Source organism: Hemiscyllium ocellatum, chromosome 23, assembly GCF_020745735.1.
Source record: "Hemiscyllium ocellatum isolate sHemOce1 chromosome 23, sHemOce1.pat.X.cur, whole genome shotgun sequence".
Taxonomy (NCBI): Eukaryota; Metazoa; Chordata; class Chondrichthyes; order Orectolobiformes; family Hemiscylliidae; genus Hemiscyllium; species Hemiscyllium ocellatum.
Genome location: NC_083423.1, coordinates 11,856,021 through 11,876,367, shown reverse-complemented (window position 1 = coordinate 11,876,367; position 20,347 = coordinate 11,856,021). Strand labels below are relative to the sequence as shown.

At 40.6% G+C, this 20,347-nt stretch overlaps 1 protein-coding gene across 4 annotated transcripts in view; it reads left to right on the top strand.

Annotated features, from left to right (window-relative positions):
* Window positions 1-20,347, top strand: part of usp6nl (USP6 N-terminal like) — a 252,354-nt gene that overhangs the window by 166,123 nt on the left and 65,884 nt on the right. For all 4 annotated transcript variants that reach the window (XM_060842684.1, XM_060842686.1, XM_060842685.1 and 1 more), the window contains 2 exons: window positions 14,266-14,314; window positions 19,458-19,578. In XM_060842684.1, coding sequence (XP_060698667.1) covers window positions 14,266-14,314; window positions 19,458-19,578 — 170 coding nt within the window. The remainder of the gene's footprint in view (window positions 1-14,265; window positions 14,315-19,457; window positions 19,579-20,347) is intronic.

Genomic DNA, 20,347 nt, shown 5'->3' with positions numbered 1-20,347 from the left:
TTGTGTTACCTCAAAATTATTTTCATTATGTGGGTCTTCCTTGATGCTTTTCCCTGCCTGGTGGTTGTTTTTTATTTACAAAGCTGAGAAAAGAAATGCCTATAATTAGCAACCTGCTTTGAAAACTCTGCTCATATTTTGACAGCTGTGATAAATTGCATCATTGCAGCTTCAGTGGCAGAAGTAATGATGCGAATTTGCATGGCATATTAGTACCTCAGTAAAATCTGTTGTAGAAGCATGAAAATGAATCCGAAGCACAACTGACTGAGTTTTGGCTTTGTTTTTGCAATGTATTTATTTTCTGGATATGGTTGTTCTGAGGACAGCATTTGTTGCTTAACCCACTTTACTCTTGAGATGCTAGTAATGAACTCCTTTAGTGTGAATCACATGAATTAATGCAATATTTCACAGTGATAAATTGTGAAAATTTAAAATGTTAAATTGAGATTAGTTGAATTCAATTTCTAAAGTGTTGGAGTGAAGTGTTATATTTATCAGTAAAACTTCCTATTGGTTGATAGCCTTATTCTCTCTTCCTTCTAAATTATTATGCTAGTCTTGTCCTAAAATAATTAACATGCTCTTTTTATGAAATATTAGGTTAAACTTGACTTTGCCAGGATTAATTACAGATGTAAATTCTAAAAAGGCTCATCGTTGTATACACAATATATAACAAAATTGAGATTAGCACTGCATTCAAATTATACTACATTTTGGGTATGTTAATTCGGCTTTTTTTTCCGGTAATTCAAGTGGTATACACAAGTCCATAACTCACTTGGATTTATCAACTCTTTGCAAATATACTGTGCATGAGGCAGCTCTGAATCTTTCCTTCTGAAAGTAAAGTTGAGATGAAATTATTAACTATACAGCTCTAAGCCTTTTTTTTTGCTTATAAACATTGGACTGCAAAATTAGTAAAATTCTAAAAATTAATGAAAACATTGAATTTACTGCTTTCTCAAGGTCCGTAAATCACTCCCATTGTTTAAACTCTCTAACCCATATTCATGGTCATCCCCTTCTCTTTGCCATAGTTAGGGGGATAGGTAGGAGGTTTTGTGGGAACGAGAAAAACTGACGATTGCCTCCCAGGTGCCAGGGTTCGTGATTTCTTTGATTGTGTTTTTGGAATCCTTGAGGGGGAGGGGGAGCAGCCCCAAGTCCTGGAAGAAAGGTAGGGGTCTAAGGCAGAAATTCAAGGAACTAGAATGGAAGCTTAGGGCTAATACAAACATAGTTTGTTATTCCTGGTTTGTTCCCAGTGCTAATGAAGTGAACAGGGAGAGGATGAAGCTGCACACGTGGCTGCGGGGATGGTGCAGGAGGGAGGGTTTTGGATTCTTGGATAATTGGAGCTCTTTCTGGGGAAGATGGGACCTCTACAAACAGGATGGTATTCACCTGAACCAGAGGGGTACCAGTATCCTGGGGGGAAGATTTGCAAATGCTCTTTGGGGGAATTTAAGCTAATGTAGCAGGGGGATGGGAACCTGAATTGCAGTTCGGGTGTACAAGAGGTTGAGAGTACTGAGGTCAAGGATAGGTTTACAAGGTTGCAAGAGGGCATCGGCAATCAGGATGTTGGTTTGAAATGTGTGTACTTCACTGCCAGGAGCATCTAGAATAAGGTGGGTGAACTTTCGATGTTGTGGCCATTTGAAAGACATGGATAGAGGACGGATAGGAATGGTTACTGCAGATTCCAGGGTTTAGATGTTTCAGTAAGAGCAGTAAAATCAACATTTCGGGCAAAAGCCCTTCATCAGGCTCTTGCCCGAAACGTCGATTGTCCTGCTCCTCGGATGCTGCCTGAACTGCTGTGCTTTTCCAGCACCACTCTAATCTAGACTCTGGTTTCCAGCATCTGCAGTCATTGTTTTTACCTATGTTTCAGTAAGAGCAGAGAAGATGGTGGTGTGTTTGGTGGGGGGGGGGGAGCCTTTGCTGGTGGTGGTGGCTATGGCATTGTTAACCAAGGTTAGTATTGCAGCAGCTGAAATAACGTTTGAGGACTCATCCATTGAGGTAGTTTGGGCTGAGGTTATGAACAGGAAAGGTGGTCACTCTGTTGGGAGTTTTCTATAGGCCTCCAAATAGTTTCAGGGATGTAGAGGAAAGGATAGCAAAGATGATTGTCAACAGGAACGAGAGTAACAGGGTAGTTGTTATGGGTACTTTAAATTCCCCAATATTGACTGGGAATACTAATTCAGTTAGTATAGATGGGTCAGTTTGTGTTTAACCTGTGCAGGAGGGCTTTCTGACACAGTATGTAAACAGGCCAACAAGGGGCGATGCCATATTGGATTTGATACTGGGGAATGAACCCAGCCAGGTGTTGGATTTGGAGGTAGGTGAGCACTTTGGCGATAGTGACCATAATTTTGGTTATGTTTACAATAGCAATGGGTAGGGATAGTTATGTACATCAGGGAAAGAGGTATAACTGGGGGAAATGCAATTATACAACATAGAACATTACAGCGAAGTACAGGCCCTTCGGCCCTCGATGTTGCGCCGCACTGTCATACTAGTCCAAAGCCCATCCCACCTACACTATTCCATGTACGTCCATTTCCCTGTCAAATGACGACTTAAATGCACTTAAACTTGGTGAATCTACTACCGATACAGGCAAAGCATTCCATACCCTTACTACTCTCTGAATAAAGAAACTACCTCTGACATCTGTCTTATACCTATCTCCCCTCACTTTAAAGTTGTGTCCCCTCATGTTTGCCGTCCCCACGCTTGGAAAAAGGCTCTCCCTGTCTACCCTATCTAACCCTCTGATTATCTTGTATGTCTCTATTAAGTCACCTCTCAACCTTCTTCTCTCTAATGAGTATAGCCTCAAGGCCCTCAGCCTTTCCTCGTAAGACATTCCTTCCATACCAGGCAACATCCTAGTAAATCTCCTCTACACCCTTTCCTAAGCTTCCACATCCTCCTTATAATGCGGTGACCAGAACTGTACACAATACTCCAAGTGCGGCCGTACCAGAGCTTTGTACAGTTGAAGCATAACCTCCTGGTTCCAGAATTCAATCCCTCTATTAATAAAGGCCAAAACACTGTATGCCTTCTTAACAACCCTGTCAATCTGGGTGGCAACTTTCAGGGATCTGTGTACATGGACACCGAGATCTCTCTGCTCATCTGCACTCCCAAGAATCCTAACATTAGCTCAGTACTTTGCATTCCGATTACTCCGGCCAAAGTGTATCACCACACACTTGTCCACATTAAACTCCATTTGCGACCTCTCGGCCCAGCTCTGCATCCTATCTATGTCTCTCTGCAACCTACTACATCCTTCGTCACTATCCACAACTCCACCAACCATCGTGTCGTCCGCAAATGTACTAACCCACCCTTCTGAGCCCTCATCCAGGTCATTTATAAAAATGACGAACAGCAGTGGACCCAACACTGACCTTTGTGGTACGCCGCTAGTAACTGGACACCAAGGTGATCATGTTCCATCAACTACAACCCTCTGTTTTCTTTCAGCAAGCCAATTACTGATCTAAACTGCTATGTCTCCCACAATCCCATTCCTCCGCATTTTGTATAATAGCCTACTGTGGGGAACCCTATCGAATGCCTTGCTGAAATCCATATACACCACATCAACCGGTTTACACTCATTTACCTGTTTGGTCACTATGTCAAAAAACTCAATAAGTTTCGTTAGGCACAACCTACCCTTCACAAAACCGTGCTGACTATCCTTGATCAGATTATTCTTTTCTAGATGGTTATAAATCCTATTTCCTAACCTTTTCCAATACTTTACCAACAACTGAAGTGAGACTCACTGGTCTGTAATTACCAGGGTTGTCTCTACTACCCTTTTTGAACAAGGGAACCACATTTGCTATCCTCCAGTCCTCGGGCACTATTCCTGTAGATAATGATGATTTGAAGATCAATGCCAAAGGCTTGGCAATCTCTTCCCTTGCTTCCCAGAGGATCCTAAGATAGATCCCATCCAGCCCAGGGAACATGTCTATTTTCACACTCTGCAGTATTTCTAATACCTCTTCCTTGTGAACCTCAATCTCTTCTAGTCTAGATGCAAGTATCTCTGTATCTTCCTCACCAACATTTTCATTTTCTATAGTGAACACTGTTGAAAAATATTTATTTAGTGCTTTCCCTATCTCTTCTGACTCCACACCCAACTTCCCATTATTATCCTTGATTGGCCCTAATTTAACTCTCGTCATTCTTTTATTCCTGACATACCTATGGAAAGCCTTAGGGTTAACCCTGATCCTATCCGCCAACAACTTCTCATGTCCCCTCCTGGCTCTTCTGAGCTCTCTTTTTAGGTCTTTCCTGACTTCCTTGTAACCCTCAAGTGCCCTGAGTTTTCACATTTAGTCCTAACATAAGCCTCCTTCTTCTTGACCAGAGATTCCATTTCCTTAGTAAACCACGGCTCACACATTCTATATCTTCCTCCCTGCCTGACAGGTACATACTTATCTAGGACACACAGGAGCTTTTCCTTGAATAAGCTCCACATTTTTAATGTGCTCATCCACTGCATTTTCCTTCCCCATTCTATGCTTCCTAAATCTTTTCTAATTGCATCATAATTTCCCTTCCCCCAGCTGTAACTCCTGCTCAGTGGAGTACACCTATCCCTTTCCATCACTAAAGTAAACCTGACAGAATTGTGATCGCTGTCTCCAAAGTGCTCACCTACTTCCAAATCTAACACCTGGCCAGGCTCGTTACCCAGTACTAAATCTAAAGTGGCTTCGCCCCTTGTAGGCCTGTTTACATACTGTGTTAGGAAGCCCTCCTGCACACACTGGACAAAAACTGACCCATCTATAGTGCCCGTACTGTAGTGATCCCAGTCAATATTTGGATAGTTGAAGTTCCCCATGACAACTACCCTGTCTCTCTCACCCCTATCGAGAATCATCTTTGCTATCCTTTCCTATTCATACCTGGGACTATTCGGAGGCCGATATAAAACTCCCAGCATGATGACTTCTCCTTTCCTGTTTCTAACCTTAGCCCATACTACCTCAGTTAACGACTCCCCAGACATCCTTCCTACAACAGTAATATTGTCCCTGATCAACAATGCCACACCTCCCCGTCTTTTACCATCTTCTCTGTTCTGACTGAAACATCTGAATCCCGGAATCTGCAACAGCCATTCCTGTCCCTGCTCTAGCCATGCCTCCGTAATGGCCACAACATCGAAGTCCCAAGTACCAACGCACGCTGCCAGTTCACCTACCTTATTATGATGCAATTAAGCAAGATTTAGGATGCATAGGATCGGGAAGGAAATAGCAGGGGATGCAAACACTTGAAATGTGGGGCTTATTCGAGGAACAGCTACTGCGGGTACTTGATAAGTATATCCCTATCATGCAGGGAGGTCGTTGTTGAGATAGGGAGCCATGGTTTACTAAAGATGTTGAATCTATTGTCAAGAGAAAGAAGAAACCCTCATGTGAGGATAAGGTGTGAAGGCTTGGTTGGGGGCTTGAGAGTTATAAGTTAGCCACAAAAGATGTAAAGAGAGGGCTAAGAAGAGTCAGGGGGGAACATGAGAAGTTGTTAGCGGATAGGATCAAGGAAAGCCCGAAGGCCTTCTACAGGTATATCAGGAATAAAAGAATGACTCGAGTAAGATTAGGGCCAACAAAGACAGTAGTGGGAAGTTGTATATGGAATCTGAGGACATAGGGGAAGCGCTTAATGAATACTTTTTGTCAGTATTCACATTGGAAAAGGACAACGTTAGTGAGAATAAGAGATACAGGCTACTAGATGAGATGGGATTGTGGTTGACAGAGGTGATTTTAGCAATTTTAGATGATCTGAAAATAGATAGGACCCCTGGGCCGGATGAGATTTATCTTCGGATTCTCTGGGAAGCCTGGTAGGAGATTAGAGCCTTCAGCTTTGATCCTTGTGTCATCATTGTCAACAGGAGCAGTGCCAGACGACTGGAGGATAGCAAATGTTGTTCCCTTGTTTAAGAAGGGGAGTCTGGACAACCCTGGTAATTATAGGCCAGTGAGCCTTACTTCGGTTGTGAGTAAGGTATTGGAAAAGATTATAAGAGAGAGGATTTATAATCATCTGGAATGGATGACTTTGATTAGGGTTAGCCAACACGGTTTTGTGAAGGAGAAAGTGAGGACTGCAGATGCTGGAGATCAGAGCTGAAAAATGTGTTGCTGGAAAAGCGCAGCAGGTCAGGCAGCATCCAAGGAGCAGGAGAAGCTGGAGATTCCTGAAGAAGGGTTTATGCCCGAAACGTAGATTCTCCTGCTCCTTGAATGCTGCCTGACCTGCTGTGCTTTTCCAGCAACACATTTTTCACCACAGTTTTGTGAAGGGTAGGTCATGCCTCACTAACCTTATTGAGTTCTTCGAGGTGACAAAACAGGTGGATGAAGGTAAAGCGGTTGATGTGGTGTATATGGACTTGAGTAAGGCGTTTGATAAGGTTTCGTACAAAATACGGAGTTTCAGGATTGAAGGTGATTTCGTGGTTTGGATCAGAAATAGACCAACTGAAAGAAGGCAGAGGGTGGTGGTTGATGGGAAATTTTCATTCTGGGGCTCAGTTACCAGTGGTGTGCTGCAAGGATGTGTTTTGGGGTAACTCATTTTTGTAAATGACAAACAGCATCTGAATGTGGGTGTAAAAGGATGCATACATAAATTTGCAGATGGCAGTAAGGTAGGCAGGATTTTGGATAGTGCCGAAGGCTATTGTGGGTTAGAGAGGGACAGAGATAAGATGCAGAGCTGGTCTGAAAAGTGGAAAATGGAGTTTAATGCGGAAAAGTGTGAGGTAGTTTACTTCGGAAGAAATAACAGGGATGCAGAGTACTGGGGCTAATGGTAAAATTCTTGGCAGAGTAAATGAACAGAGAGATCTCAGTGTCCAGGTGCATAAATCCCTGAAAGTTGCCACCCAGGTTGATAGTGTTGTTAAGAAGGCATATGGTGTGTTAGCATTTATTGGTAGGGGTTGGCGCAACATCGAGGGCCGAAGGACCTGTACTGCGCTATAACGATCCATATTCTATGTTCTATGGATTTGCTATTTCAGTAGTTGCAGTCTTTGAAAAGTCCATTTCCGATTGTTTCTTTATATTGTTCACCACTTTCACTCCCTTCCATCCCTTATCCTAAATTTTGTATTCATCCCTTGAAAATATCTATATCCCAATTTGTTAACAAGTGGACCTTCAAAATCCCAAAAATCAAGCCTTTAGCCCTTCATTTGTCACAATGCCTCTGCAAAATAACTTTTATCCTAGTTCCCATTTACTTCTCTCTTCACACTGCCCCCCATTATGGCTTTGATCACAGCTCATTGAAAGGACATGGATGTGAAAGGATATGGCTTGGTTATACATTGCAAGACCTGCCTGGACTACTTAAAATGCTACCATGTGTTTCATTAGTGAAAATCATTCACTATTCTAGAATAATCCTGGAATGCAAGGATAATCCCCAGCTTTTCTTCCTCAATTATAGACCATCTTTTCAAAATCCTTTTTCCCTGTTCCTGCAATCCTTATCTCCAACAGTAAATACAAGAAGCTCATAAACTTCACCGCTGAGATCAAGGCCATCCAATCAGCCATCTCTGCCTTGAACCTGTATTCTACTACGTCACCTGACCAAACTTCCTTTTAATGCCCTTGCCCTGTCCCTGAGCAGTCATGTTTCTCTTGTTTTCCCTTTATCTTGCCACATGCTCTCAGAGTTTATCTTCTCTATAATCCGTCTTCTGCTTGCTCAAATAAAAACAAAGTGCTGGAGAAATGCAGCAGGTCTAGCTGTATCTATCAAAGAGAAATTGTAAATAGTTAGAGTCAAGTGACTCTTCTTTTGAACCCTGTTCCCTCGATCCTATTCTCATTAAGTGCTGATTACCCAACTTCCTCTCCTGTCCTTCACGTTAGCCAGTTCTTTCTCTTCAGGTGCTATACCTCTCTCCTTTAAGTCTGCTGTCATCACCACTCTCCTAATAAAAAAGACTCCCCTTAACTACACCATCCTCACAAACTGATGTCCCATCTCTAAACTCTGATTCCTCTCCACAGTCTTTGAATGTATGTCGCCTCCCAAATCCATTTATTTCCTCCTTGGACTTATTTCAGTCCCGTGAATTAGGTTTTTGCCCTGCTATGCTCCAAACAGCTCTACTCAAAGTCACAAAATGGCAGGATTCTGGGTAATCCAGGGTGGAGGACAGGAAAAGTTTCTGGCTGTACCAGGCTGCTGCTTTTTTGAGGTATTTAGTTGGAGGTGATTTCCTCAAATTCCAAGAGCAGTAATTATTGTTTTGTATGCTGTTGCATTGTTTTGGAACTTCAGAAGAAAAAAAAAGTCAAAACAACAGCATTTTTTAAAGGGAGAAGGACAGACAAAGGCAGCACATGGTCAGTGCAGGAGAGAGAAAGAGAAAGAAACCCACACTGTTAACTGACACAGCCGTGAACCTGAGCAGTTACTGCCATTGCTGTTTGAATTCCTGCGTCGCTGGATATCGGAGCACATCTAGGAAATCTTAACAAACAGTGAAATTCGCAACTGATCTAGAAGGAACCTGTTTGGGAGAGGTTACAGCACTGCAACACACAAATGAATAGTTTTAAGTGTAGCCTTGCTGTAAATCTACAATAGTGAGTTCTTTATTGATTAAATATTTTATTGAGATATGTCTCTTAAGTCATAAGTGTTAAGTTAGCTTGGAACAGTGTATTGTAGAGGAATAAGACAGTGCTATTTTCTGGGTCTGTAGATTGGAAGTAGCAAAAATGGCCTTTAGTACAGTGATATGCTCTTCTTGTCGGATGTGGGAGTTTAGGGAGAGTTTACATGTTAGTGAGGATTATATCTGCAACAAATGCCATTGGTTGCGAATCCTGTTAGATCGAATAGATTGGTTGGAGTGACATGGAGCGGTTAGAGATAATGAGGAATTTACAAGAGCAAGGGGGTGTGATGGATGGCAGTTTATAGGGAGAAGTACTACTTTCAAATAAGTATGCTGTTTTGGAAAATGTAAGGGGTGATGGATTCTCAGGGGAATGTAGCACAAAAAGCCAAGTTTCTGGTACCAAGACAGGCTCGAATGAAATGAGGGGTATGTCAGGTCCCAAGCGATCGATTGCGTTAGGGACTTTCTAGTCCGAGGCACAGACAGACGTTTCTGTGGCTAGCAGCAAAAAATCAGAATGATGTCTTGCTTCCCTGGTGCCAGGATCAAGGTTCTCTCAGAGAGGTTGCAGAATGTTCTCAAATGGGAGAGGGACCAGCTGGAGGTTGTTGGACACATTGGAACCAATGACATAGAAGGGAAAAGGATGAGATTCTGAAGGGAGAATATAGAAGGTTAGGCAGGAATTTAAAAAGGAAGTCTTCGAGGGGAGTAATATCTGGATTACTCCTGATGCTATGAGCTATTGAGGGTAGGAATAGGAAGATAGAGCAGATGAATGTGTGGCTGAGGAGTTGGTGTATGGGAGAAGGATTCACGTTTTTAGATCATTGGAATCTCTTCTGGAGTAGAAGTGACCTGTACAAGAAGGACAGATTGTACCTGAAATGGAAGGGGACTAATATACTGGCAGGGAGATTTGTGAGAGCTGCTCAGGAGGATTTAAACTAGTAAGGTGGGGGAGTGGGACTCAGGGAGATAGTGAGGAAAAAGATCAATCTGAGACTGGTACAGTTGAGAAAAGAAGCGAGTCAAACAGTCAGGGCAGGGAGGGACAAAGCAGAGGACAAAGTAGGACTGATAAATTAAACTGCATTTATTTCAGTGTAGGAGCCCTAACGGGGAAGGCAGATGAACTCAGGGCATGGTTATGAACATGGGACTCGGATATTATAGCGATTACAGAAACATGGCTCAGGGATGGACAGGACTGGCAGCTTAATATTCCACGATACAAATGCTGCAGGAAGGATAGAAAGGGAGGCAAAGGAGGAGGGGGAGTGGCATTTTTGATAGTGTTACAGCTGTACCTAGGGAGGTTATTCCCAGAAATACATTTGGGTGGAACTGAGAAATAAAAAAGGGATGATCACCTTATTGAGATGTATTTTACACCACCCAATAGTCAGCGGTAAATTGAGACATAAATTTGAAAGGAGATCTCAGTTATCTGTAAGAATAATAGGCTGGTTGTGTTAGGGGATTTTAACTTTCCAAACATAGACTGGAATTGCCATAATGTTAAGGGTTTTGATAGAGAGGAATTTAAGTGTGTACAAGAAAATTTTCTGAGTCTGTATGTGGATGTACCAATGAGGAAAGTGCACAACTTGACCTACTCTTGGGAAATGAGGCAGGGTAGGTGACTGAAGTGTCAGTGGGTGAGCACTTTGGGGCTAGCGACCATAATTAGAATATAGAACATAGTAAAGTACAACACAGAACAGGCCCTTTGGCCCACGATAACTTAACTTACGCACCCCTCAACTCACTGCTATCCATGTGCATATCCAGCAGTCGCTTAAATGTCCCCAATGACTCTGCTTCCACTACCACAGCTGGCAACGCATTCCATGCATTCACAACACTCTGCGCAAAGAACCTACCTTTGATGTCTCCATTATACCTTCCTCCTAATATCTTCAAACTATGACTTCTTGTACCAGTCAATTCTGCCCTGGGGAAAAGTCTCTGGCTATTGACTCTATCTATTCCTCTCATTATTTTGTACACCTCGATCAGGTCTCCTCTCTTCCCCCTTCTCTCTAGAAAGACAGGTCTGAGCTTATTCAGCCTTTCTTCGTAAAGCAAGCCCTCCAGTCCAGGTAGCATCCTGGTAAACCTTCTTTGCACCCTCTCCAATGCCTCTGTATCTTTCCTATAGCAGAGCGACCAGAACTGGACACAGTATTCTCTGAGTGTGGTCTCACCAGGGACTTGTAGAGCTGCAGCAAAACCTCACGGCTCTGAAACTCGATCCCCCTGTTAATAAAAGCCAAAACACCATATGCTTTTTTAACAACCCTATCTACTTGGAGTGGCAACTTTGAGAGATCTATACTTGCACACCCAGATCCCTCTGTTCCTCCACACTGCCACGAATCCTGTCTTTAATCCTATATTCAGCATTCGAGTCCGACCTTCCAAAATGCATCACTTTGCATTTATCCAGGTTGAACTCCATCTGCCATTTCTCAGCCCAGCTCTGCATCCTGTCTATGTCGCACTGCAGCCTGCAGTAGCCTTCTATACTATCGATGACACCTCCAACCTTTGTATCATTTGCAAATTTACTAACCCATCCCTCAACCTCCTCATCCAAGTAATTACAAAGAGCAGAGGCCCAAGAACAGAGCCCTGCGGGACCCCATTCAACACTGTCCTCCAGGCAGAATACTTTCCATCTAAAACCACTTTCTGCCTTCTGTCAGCCAGCCAATTCTGAATCCAGATAGTCAAATCTCCCTGTATTCCACACTTCCTGACTTTATGAATGAGCCTACCATGGGGAACCCCCTCAAATGCTTTGCTGAAGTCTCTATACACCACATCCACTGTTCGACTGTCATCGACCTGTCTTGACACCTCCTCAAAGAACTCAAACGATTTGTGAGACATGAACTGCCCCTCACAAAGCCATGCTGACTGCCTTTAATCACACTATGCTTTGCCAAATAGTCATAAATCCTATCCCTCAGAATTCTTTCTAAAACTTTGCTGACCACAGACGTAAGACTGACTGGTCTGTAATTGCCAGGGATTTCTCTATTACCCTTCTTGAAAAGAGGAACAACATTCGCTTCCTTCCAATCCTCCAGTACAACACCCGTAGAGAGTGAGGAGGCAAATATCCTCGCCAGGGGCTTAGCAACCTCCTTTCTCACTTCCCGGAGCAGCCTAGGATAAATCTAGTCTGGCCCTGGGGACTTATCATCTTAATGTTTTCCAAACTTTCTAGCACATCAGCTTCATCAATCAAAGTTAAAAATTACACAACACCAGGTTATAGTCCAACAGGTTTAATTGGAAGCACACTAGCTTTCGGAGCGATTCTCCTTCATCAGGTGGTTGTGGAGGGCTCGATCGTAACACAGAATTTATAGCAAAAATTTGCAGTGTGATGTAACTGAAATTATACATTGAAAAATTGATTGTCTGTTAAGCCTTTCATCTGTTAGAACACAGTGATAGTTTCACTTCTTTCATGTGTAACTCACAAAACCCTTCTTTTTAGAGTTGCATTCTCGGGTTAGCTGCTAACAATAGTGATAGCTAGACAATATGTTGAAGGTGTTAGCCCCTGTGTTCTCTGTCTATGACCTGATGTTTAGACTGATTCTAATCTAATAAGTGAGATAACAGTGTTTTACATAAATTCTTGCAGTTTTTGAGCTCAGAGTTCTACATGAATGTATGCAGTTTTTGAGCAAAGTGCAATGTAACTGTGAAATACAAATTCATCACACAAAATATATGTGTGCATGTGGGTCTTTGTCTGTCTGTCTGTCTGGGGTGGGGTGTGTGTGTGTACAGAGTCTCTTAAGTCTGCGTGTGTGTGTGTGTGTGTGTGTGTGTAGTGCAATGGTGGTCACCTGTAATGTGACATAAACCCAAGGTCCCAGTTGAGGCCCTCCCTATGGGTACCGAACTTAGCTATCAGCCTCTGCTCGGCCACTTTCCTCTGCTGCCTGTCCCAAAGTCCACCTTGGAGGATGGTCACCCAAAGGTCTGAGGCTGAATGTCCTGGACCAAGACTGCATCCCAGCTCCTCTTAAGTTTTCATTTACAACAAGTTCCCTTTCCTTGGTGAAAACTGAAGCAAAAACTCATTTAGGGCTTCCCCTATTTGCTCAGATGCCACGCACAAGTTTGCTCTGCTATCCCTGATTGGCCCTACCTTCTCCTGATCATTCTCTGGATTGAGATTCTGACCTCATTCATGTCACCCCTCATCCTGCCTCTTTCTTTCTCTAGCATAGCTTGATTTTTCTATTTCCGTTGACCTACTACTGAAACCTTCACCTTTGTTCCCTCTAAACTTGACTGTTCCAACACACTTCTGGCTGGTCTCCCTCACCGTGCACTTTGTAAGCTTGATGTCATCCAAATGCAAGTCCTTTTCTGCCAACTTTTGTAATCACTGATCTTGATTGGCTCCCAGTCAAACAGGGTCTTGGTTTTGAAATACTCATGCTAGTTTTCAGATTTTCCCATGGCCTTAGCTGCCTATTTTTGCACTCACCTTCAGACCTTAGAGTATATTTTGTGTATTCCTCATCATAATTTCTCCATCATTAATTCCTGTGTCTCCTCCTCCCAAGCTGTGGAGTTCCTCACCACTCCAACTCTCTCTGCGCCTCCCATCTTTTCTTTAAGACAGTTCTTAAAACTTAATGTTTTAGTCTAGGTTTTGGACATGTGACCTAATATCTGCTGTATGATTGATGTAACAATACCCTTTGTTTTATAATACCATTGTGAAACATCTTGTATTTAATTACTTCCATGCGCCAAAAGTACTGTAGGAAGTGTAAGTTGTTAAAATTACACCAGAAATTTCATATGCTAATATATTGGCTGACTATCTGCTATTTTGTCGTGTCTGCACATATGAATTTAGATATTGTGTTGATTTAATGTATCACTTGGTGGTTAATAATGCTACAGAATAGTATTTTTGTAGAATCTCTAGACGTGAGGATCTGCATCCAGGAATACTAGTGGTCTGAGGGACTCAGTGAGGCCATGTGACAGTGGCATCAAAGATGAATAGTAAAGTAATAATAATAATGAAAGCTAATGGTAGCAAGTAGTGAAATATCTTCTCCAGGACTGCTTGAAGAAATAACAAAGATGATTTGGTATTATTAACTAACAAATAGAAGAGATGCCATGATGTTTTGGATAAGATGCATGTATTCAGTGTCGATTATTTGCAAGGTTAAGTTCAATGACTTGCGTTCTTTAGGATAGAAACCTTCAGAGAAAAGTAATATCTTCTGTTGATTGCTATACTAGATTCAATTAGAAAGATGAAATTTGAATGTTGGCTGTTCAAGAATCACCCAGAATTGTCTCTTGTAAATGTCCAGAGTAGCACTTTGCTTCTTCATTTAGCCACAGGAGCCTTTACATGCATAAGCATGCCTTTAGAATTGAGGAAAATGTTGTGAATCAATATGTTTATGTTCAATATAGCTGAAATCAAAATTCATAAGTAATTAGTTTATATTCTTCTTCTACAGGCAACAAGCTTTGTTCCACGTTTTAGCTGCTTATTCCATGTATAACACGGTATGTTTCTTAGTCATCTGTATTTTAGATGATATTTCGAAGCAAATTGTTGCTTTTCTGGTTCATGTTGATTTTCTGAAAGATATGATATGTACAATGCTTTTGTAATGAAACTAATAAAGATGATTTTCATTATGCACAGTTGTAATAAAGTGATTGTTGAAATGCCTGATTTTGAAACAATGGTGGTGTCATGGAGAATATAATTCAGTGTGAAGAATATTTGAAAGATATTAAGTCTTATTTTTAGTGTTTCAACTTTTTGAAAGAATTTAACCCTGCCAGGTGAATATTCATTGTGAACATAAAATTCTTCAATTGTTCTTCAGTAATCATGCATTAAAACATGTCACTGCCATTTGTTTTGTGGAGTGACATTGGGACACAATCTTCTGAATTTTAACCTATTTAGTTCATTAACTTCGCAAATGTGTAGTAAGTGAACATTAGCAACGTATATCTAACGCAGAAGGACCTCACTCAACCAAGCTGATCCATGTCCGTATTTATGCTCTGCACAACCCTCTTTATCCACTCCTGCAGACAAAGATAACGCTCATCAACAGATCAACAATCCTTTCCTCCATGTCTATCCAGCTTTCCCTTAAATTCATTCTTGTTGTTTGTATCAATACATTCATGATTCACCAGATTGGGGTTGATTATGCAAAAGGTTATGATTATGCATACTGAATTTCCCCACTGTCCACATCCCTGGGATTACCACTGACCAAAAAACTCAACTGGACTCACCACATAAACATAGCGGCTACAAGTGCAGGTCAGAGACTAGGGATACTGCATCGAATAACTCACCTCATGACACCCCAAATTCTATCCACCATTTATAAGGCCCAAATCAGGCATGTGAAGGAATACTTGCCAGGATGGGTGCAACACCAACAATACTCAAGAAGCTTGACACCATTCAGGACAAAGCAACTCGTTTGATTGGCAGCACATCTTAAAAACATTCAATATCTCCACCACTGGCGCTCAGTAGCAGCAGTATTACTATCTACAAGATGCACTGCAGAAATTCACCAAACATCCTAAACATCATCTTCCAAACCACGACCACTTCCATTCAGAAGGACAAGGGCAGCAGGTCCTTGGGAGTACCACCACCTCTAAGTTCCCCTCCAAGGCTCTCACCACCCTGACTTGGAAATATGCCGCATTTCCTTCAGTCGTTGGGTCAAAATCCTAGAATTCCCTCCCTACTGACTTCGTGGGTTAACCCACAGCACGTTGATTGCAATAATTCAAGAAGGCAGCTCACCACCACCTTTTCAAGGACAAATAGGGATGGGCTATCAATGCTATTTGACAAATGAATAAAAAAGTGGTTCCACACCTTAGCTGCGTTTTTTACTAAGCAGGTTTCTCATGAAATCTATATTGTTTTGTTAATGGTTATTTATATGGCTCCAACTCTGGTCTCCTTTGCAAGTGGAAAAAATGCCAGCTCTAAATCTACTATATCAAACCTTTTCATAATTGTAAACAAATTTAACTAGTTTACCCTATCTACCATTAAAAAAAATCCCCAGCCTGGTCAGTTTCCCTGAAGTTCAGTTCTGCTATTGTTACAATAGTCCTTTTTCACCTTTAACAATAGGCATAGGTGCATATCCTTTCTTATGATAAAGAGGCCAAAACTGTTCACAGTGTAATAAATGTCATAATTATGAGTTTCGCATCACTCTGTTATAGATCAGTCTCTTCAGAAATAAGCCACAGTGCTTTGTTGCCTTTTTTATGACCTTATTAACTTGTGTTACTATTTGGGCTGTGTGCATCAGACACTTGTTTGTGGCCCACATATTATTCCTACCAAAATGCTTTTATCTCTCAGTAATCTAGCACACAGATAATTAAGAAATCTAGTGGATCGTTGGCCCTTATTTCAACGGGGTTGGAGTGTTAGAGTAGGGTAATCTTACTATAACTGTAAGAGATGCTGGTGAGACCATACCTGGAGTATTGAGAGCCGTTTTGGTCCCCTTACTGAAGGTAAGATAGTGTTACATTGGAGGCTGTTCAGAGAAGGTTACAAGGATAATCCCCAGTATGGAGTGATTGCCTTTGGAGCAAAGGCTAAACGTGTTAGGATTCTCTTCACTAGAGTGTAGAAGAATGAGAGGTGATCTCATTGAAACATATAGGATTCTTAAGGGGCTTTTCAGGATAAATGTTGACAGGATGGTTTACCTCATAGGAGTGTCTAGGACCAGAGGGCAAAGTCTCAGAATAAAGGGGCACCAATTTAAGACTGAGTCAAGGAGGAAATCCTTCTTAAGGTTGAGAGTCTTTGATACTCCTTTGCCACAGAGAGCTGTCGGGAGCAGAATCCATCTATATATTTAAGGTTGAGAGAGATTCTTGATCAGTAGGATGAGAAAGAACAGGAATGTCAGAATCAATCATGATCCTATTGAATGGCAGAGCAGGCTCAAGGAGCTAAATGGGCTACTTTCGTCCTATTTCATATTGCCTTATGGTATAATCTATGTTGAAATTCATTTGTCAATTATGTTCCTATTTTGCTAATTTATTCATGTCTTCCTGTTTTATTGAAGACCTCTCCTGTGTTAACTACATCCCATATTTTGGTTCCATGTGCAAATTTTGAAATTGTGCTTCTGTTTTATGAGCCCAAGTCATTTACCCAAATAATGAACAACAGGGATTCCAGCACTAATCCATGTGGATCACTACTTAGGACTACTTGCCAATCTGAGTAACTACATTTAAACCTAACTTTCAGTTTGGAACCAGCTTTCTATTCAACTTAGCCCTTAATTCCTTGTGCTTTGACCTGGTCGATAATCCATTATATAGCTCATCAACTTTTTGGAAATCCAAATATATTATATTTGCTGTGTTCCCTTTATTTTTCCTTTCTATTAATTCAAAAACTTCATGAAGACTCATCAAGTCTAGTGCCCCCTTTTGCTTCTCAAACTGTTTTTTCAGTTTCTAAAAGTTTTTCTATTGCATCTTGGATTGAAAATTCCGTTATCTTCCCTGTCATCAGCTGAGGTTGCCATGAAGGACACTCGTCTTTAATCTCTCCCCTTGTTCAAGGCGTGGTGACCCTCAAGTTAAATAACCATCAGAGGGCTCTATTGAGAGAGCAATCCTATGGTCATATGACAACTTTACCGAGGTATTAGTGGATCATTTGATTCATTTGTCTCTGTGAATTATATTATCTGTCCCTCCATCTGTTACAACTATTCCCTTTTTTACTGAATTTTAAATGCAGGTAATAGTGAATTGGTATTGAATATGTGTGGATACACTTCTCTAAGCGAGGGATTTTATTCTCATTAGTCAACTATATATGAATATACCAAGAAGGAGCAGGAATAGACCATTTGACCCCTCGAGCTTTCTCAACCATTTAATAAGACCATCTGATCGTAAATCCAAATTTCTACCTGCACTAATCTTTCATCCCTTCTTTGCTAGAAAGCATCTATTCTGCCTTAACAATATTGAAAGGTCCTGCTTTCACTGCTTTTTCAGAAGAAAAACACTTAGAGTCTCAGCTCTACCCAAGAAAAAAATTTGCTTAATCTGTTTTAAAAGGGCAACTTCTGAATTTTAAACAGTGACTGCTGTTAATAGATAAATAGATGTGAGAAGGAACAGCTTCTGCACATCTACCCTGTAAAGACCCCTTAGTGTGTTGTATGTTTAAATCAAGTCTAAATCTTCTGAAGTCCTGCAGATGCAAACCTGGTCTGTTAAACTTGTCCTCACAAAACAATCCACCCATTTCAGATATTAGTCTAGAAAGCCTGCTCTGCTGTTTCTAAAGTATCTACATCTTTCCTTAATAAGATAACCAGTACTGTATAGAGTACTTCAGTTGTGTTTTCACCAATGCCCTATATAACTGAAGCATAGTCTCCCTACTTTTGGATCTAATTTTTCTTGCAACAGATGATAACGTACTATTAGATTTCTGAATTACATTTCTGTACTTGCATACTCTCCTTTTGCGGTTCATACTTTAGGATATACAGATCCTACTGCAACTCCGAGCTCTATAATCTCTCACCTTTCAGGTCAATTCTTTTTATTCTTCCTGCTAAAATGAACAATTTTGCATTCTGCCACATTTTTGCTCATTGTTCCAGATCTTTGTTTGCTCAATTAACCTATCTATATCCCTTTTGTAGATTCCATCACAACTTCCATCCAATCTTTGTATCATAAGCAAATTTAGCAACTATATCTTTGGTCCCTTCATTCAAGTAATGTATATAAATTGTAAAGAGTTGAGGTCTCTACAGATACCTCTCACACTCCATTTGTTTCAAGCAATCTGAAAAAGATCCATTCGTACCAATTCTGTACTTCCTGTTAGCCGGCCAATCTCCATGCTAATATGCTGCACTCCCCAACCCCAGCATGAGCTGTAGTTTATCAATTAACCCTGTTTCCTACGTGAAATATCTTTGTATCTTTTTGAATGTTTTTCTAACTTCGTTTCAATCATGTTTGGAGTGAATGCTAGAAAAAAATTAAGGTTTCTGTCATTTTGCTATTATTATCTATCAGCTTATCATATCTAATTCCTTTAATCGCACCACTGTTATCCTTGTGTTTCTTTGTAATTATTCAGTACTGTGCTATTTTTTATGTTCTTCAGTAGTGTAATATTATTGTTTTCCTTTGCCTTCCTTTATTAAATTAATTTCAGACTTGTGATGCTAAGTCAGAACTTTTCAACAGTTAAATATGCCACCCTTTGTAAATCTAGTTCTCTATAGCTAGAAAATATGTCCATTTTTGCACTGCTGCTTTTCAGCAGAAGTTCATATTTTGACAGTCATTAACACATCTGGTACCTCTGTTACGTTGTCAGCAGAAACAGGTTTTGCAAACTGCTGCAATTTCTAATGTCTTGATTACCGGGTTTGCATTACATTTGAAAAGGAAGTTAACAACTGTTCCCTTTACATTGGGACCCTTTCTTAATGTATCTCTTTAAATTATGATGAATGATTTAATTCCAAATAAAATTTTATAAATTAAATGTCCAAATCTCATTAATTTCCTTAAAAATAATGAATAAATTCCATCTAAGTAACTAGCTTACTTTTTTCTTCATTTTATTCAATTACAGGAAGTAGGTTACTGCCAGGGAATGAGTCAGATCACTGCACTGCTTCTTATGTATCTGAATGAAGAAGATGCCTTCTGGGCACTCGTGAGATTATTGTCTGACTCGAAACATAGTATGCATGGTAAGATATTTCCAGATGTGTTAACTTTGTTTTTAGCAAATGTGATTACAATAATTGAGGAAAAAACATAAATTACCTTATTGAGCCAACTTTGAAGTTTTTGTCTGCATTATTTGTAGTGGTTCACTTCCTAAGATTGTATGTGGATAACACCATAATACCATGCTTTTAAATGTGATCTCTTGTCTGATTAATGTTGCCTTTCAATGTATTTGCCACACATCAAACATTTCTCTTTCTCAACAATAACATGATTCTTGTGCTCAGTTTCCACCTCATTAGCCTCCACATCTGCTAGATCATCATCTGCAATTTTTATATTACTTTAAATGTGATCTAATGCCCCTGATTTTGCAATTTCTTATTAAACCATAATGAATGGCCGTTAGTTTCTTTCAAAACATTGTTGAGGGCACCATTCTTTAAGTAAAGAAAGCAATGCATTTATTTGTGCTTTCTTTAGTCTCTACACTCTTTGTTCTGTCACTGACACATTAATTTTCTCAAATTATACCATTTACTGTTAAAAAGCCATGGGACAGAACTAAAAAGTATATTTATCCATTCCTTTTGTTTTCTATCCCTGTTTGAGGGTTGGGCCATTAACTTCTGCAGGATGGCTTACCAGGAGATACTCTCGCTCTTACCATGAGCCATCAAGCTTTGTGGAAGGATTTACATGCTGATAATCAGCATGTTTGCAGTTACTAGCGGTGTACCACAAGGATCTGTTTTGGGACCATTGCTTTTTGTTATCTTTATAAATGAT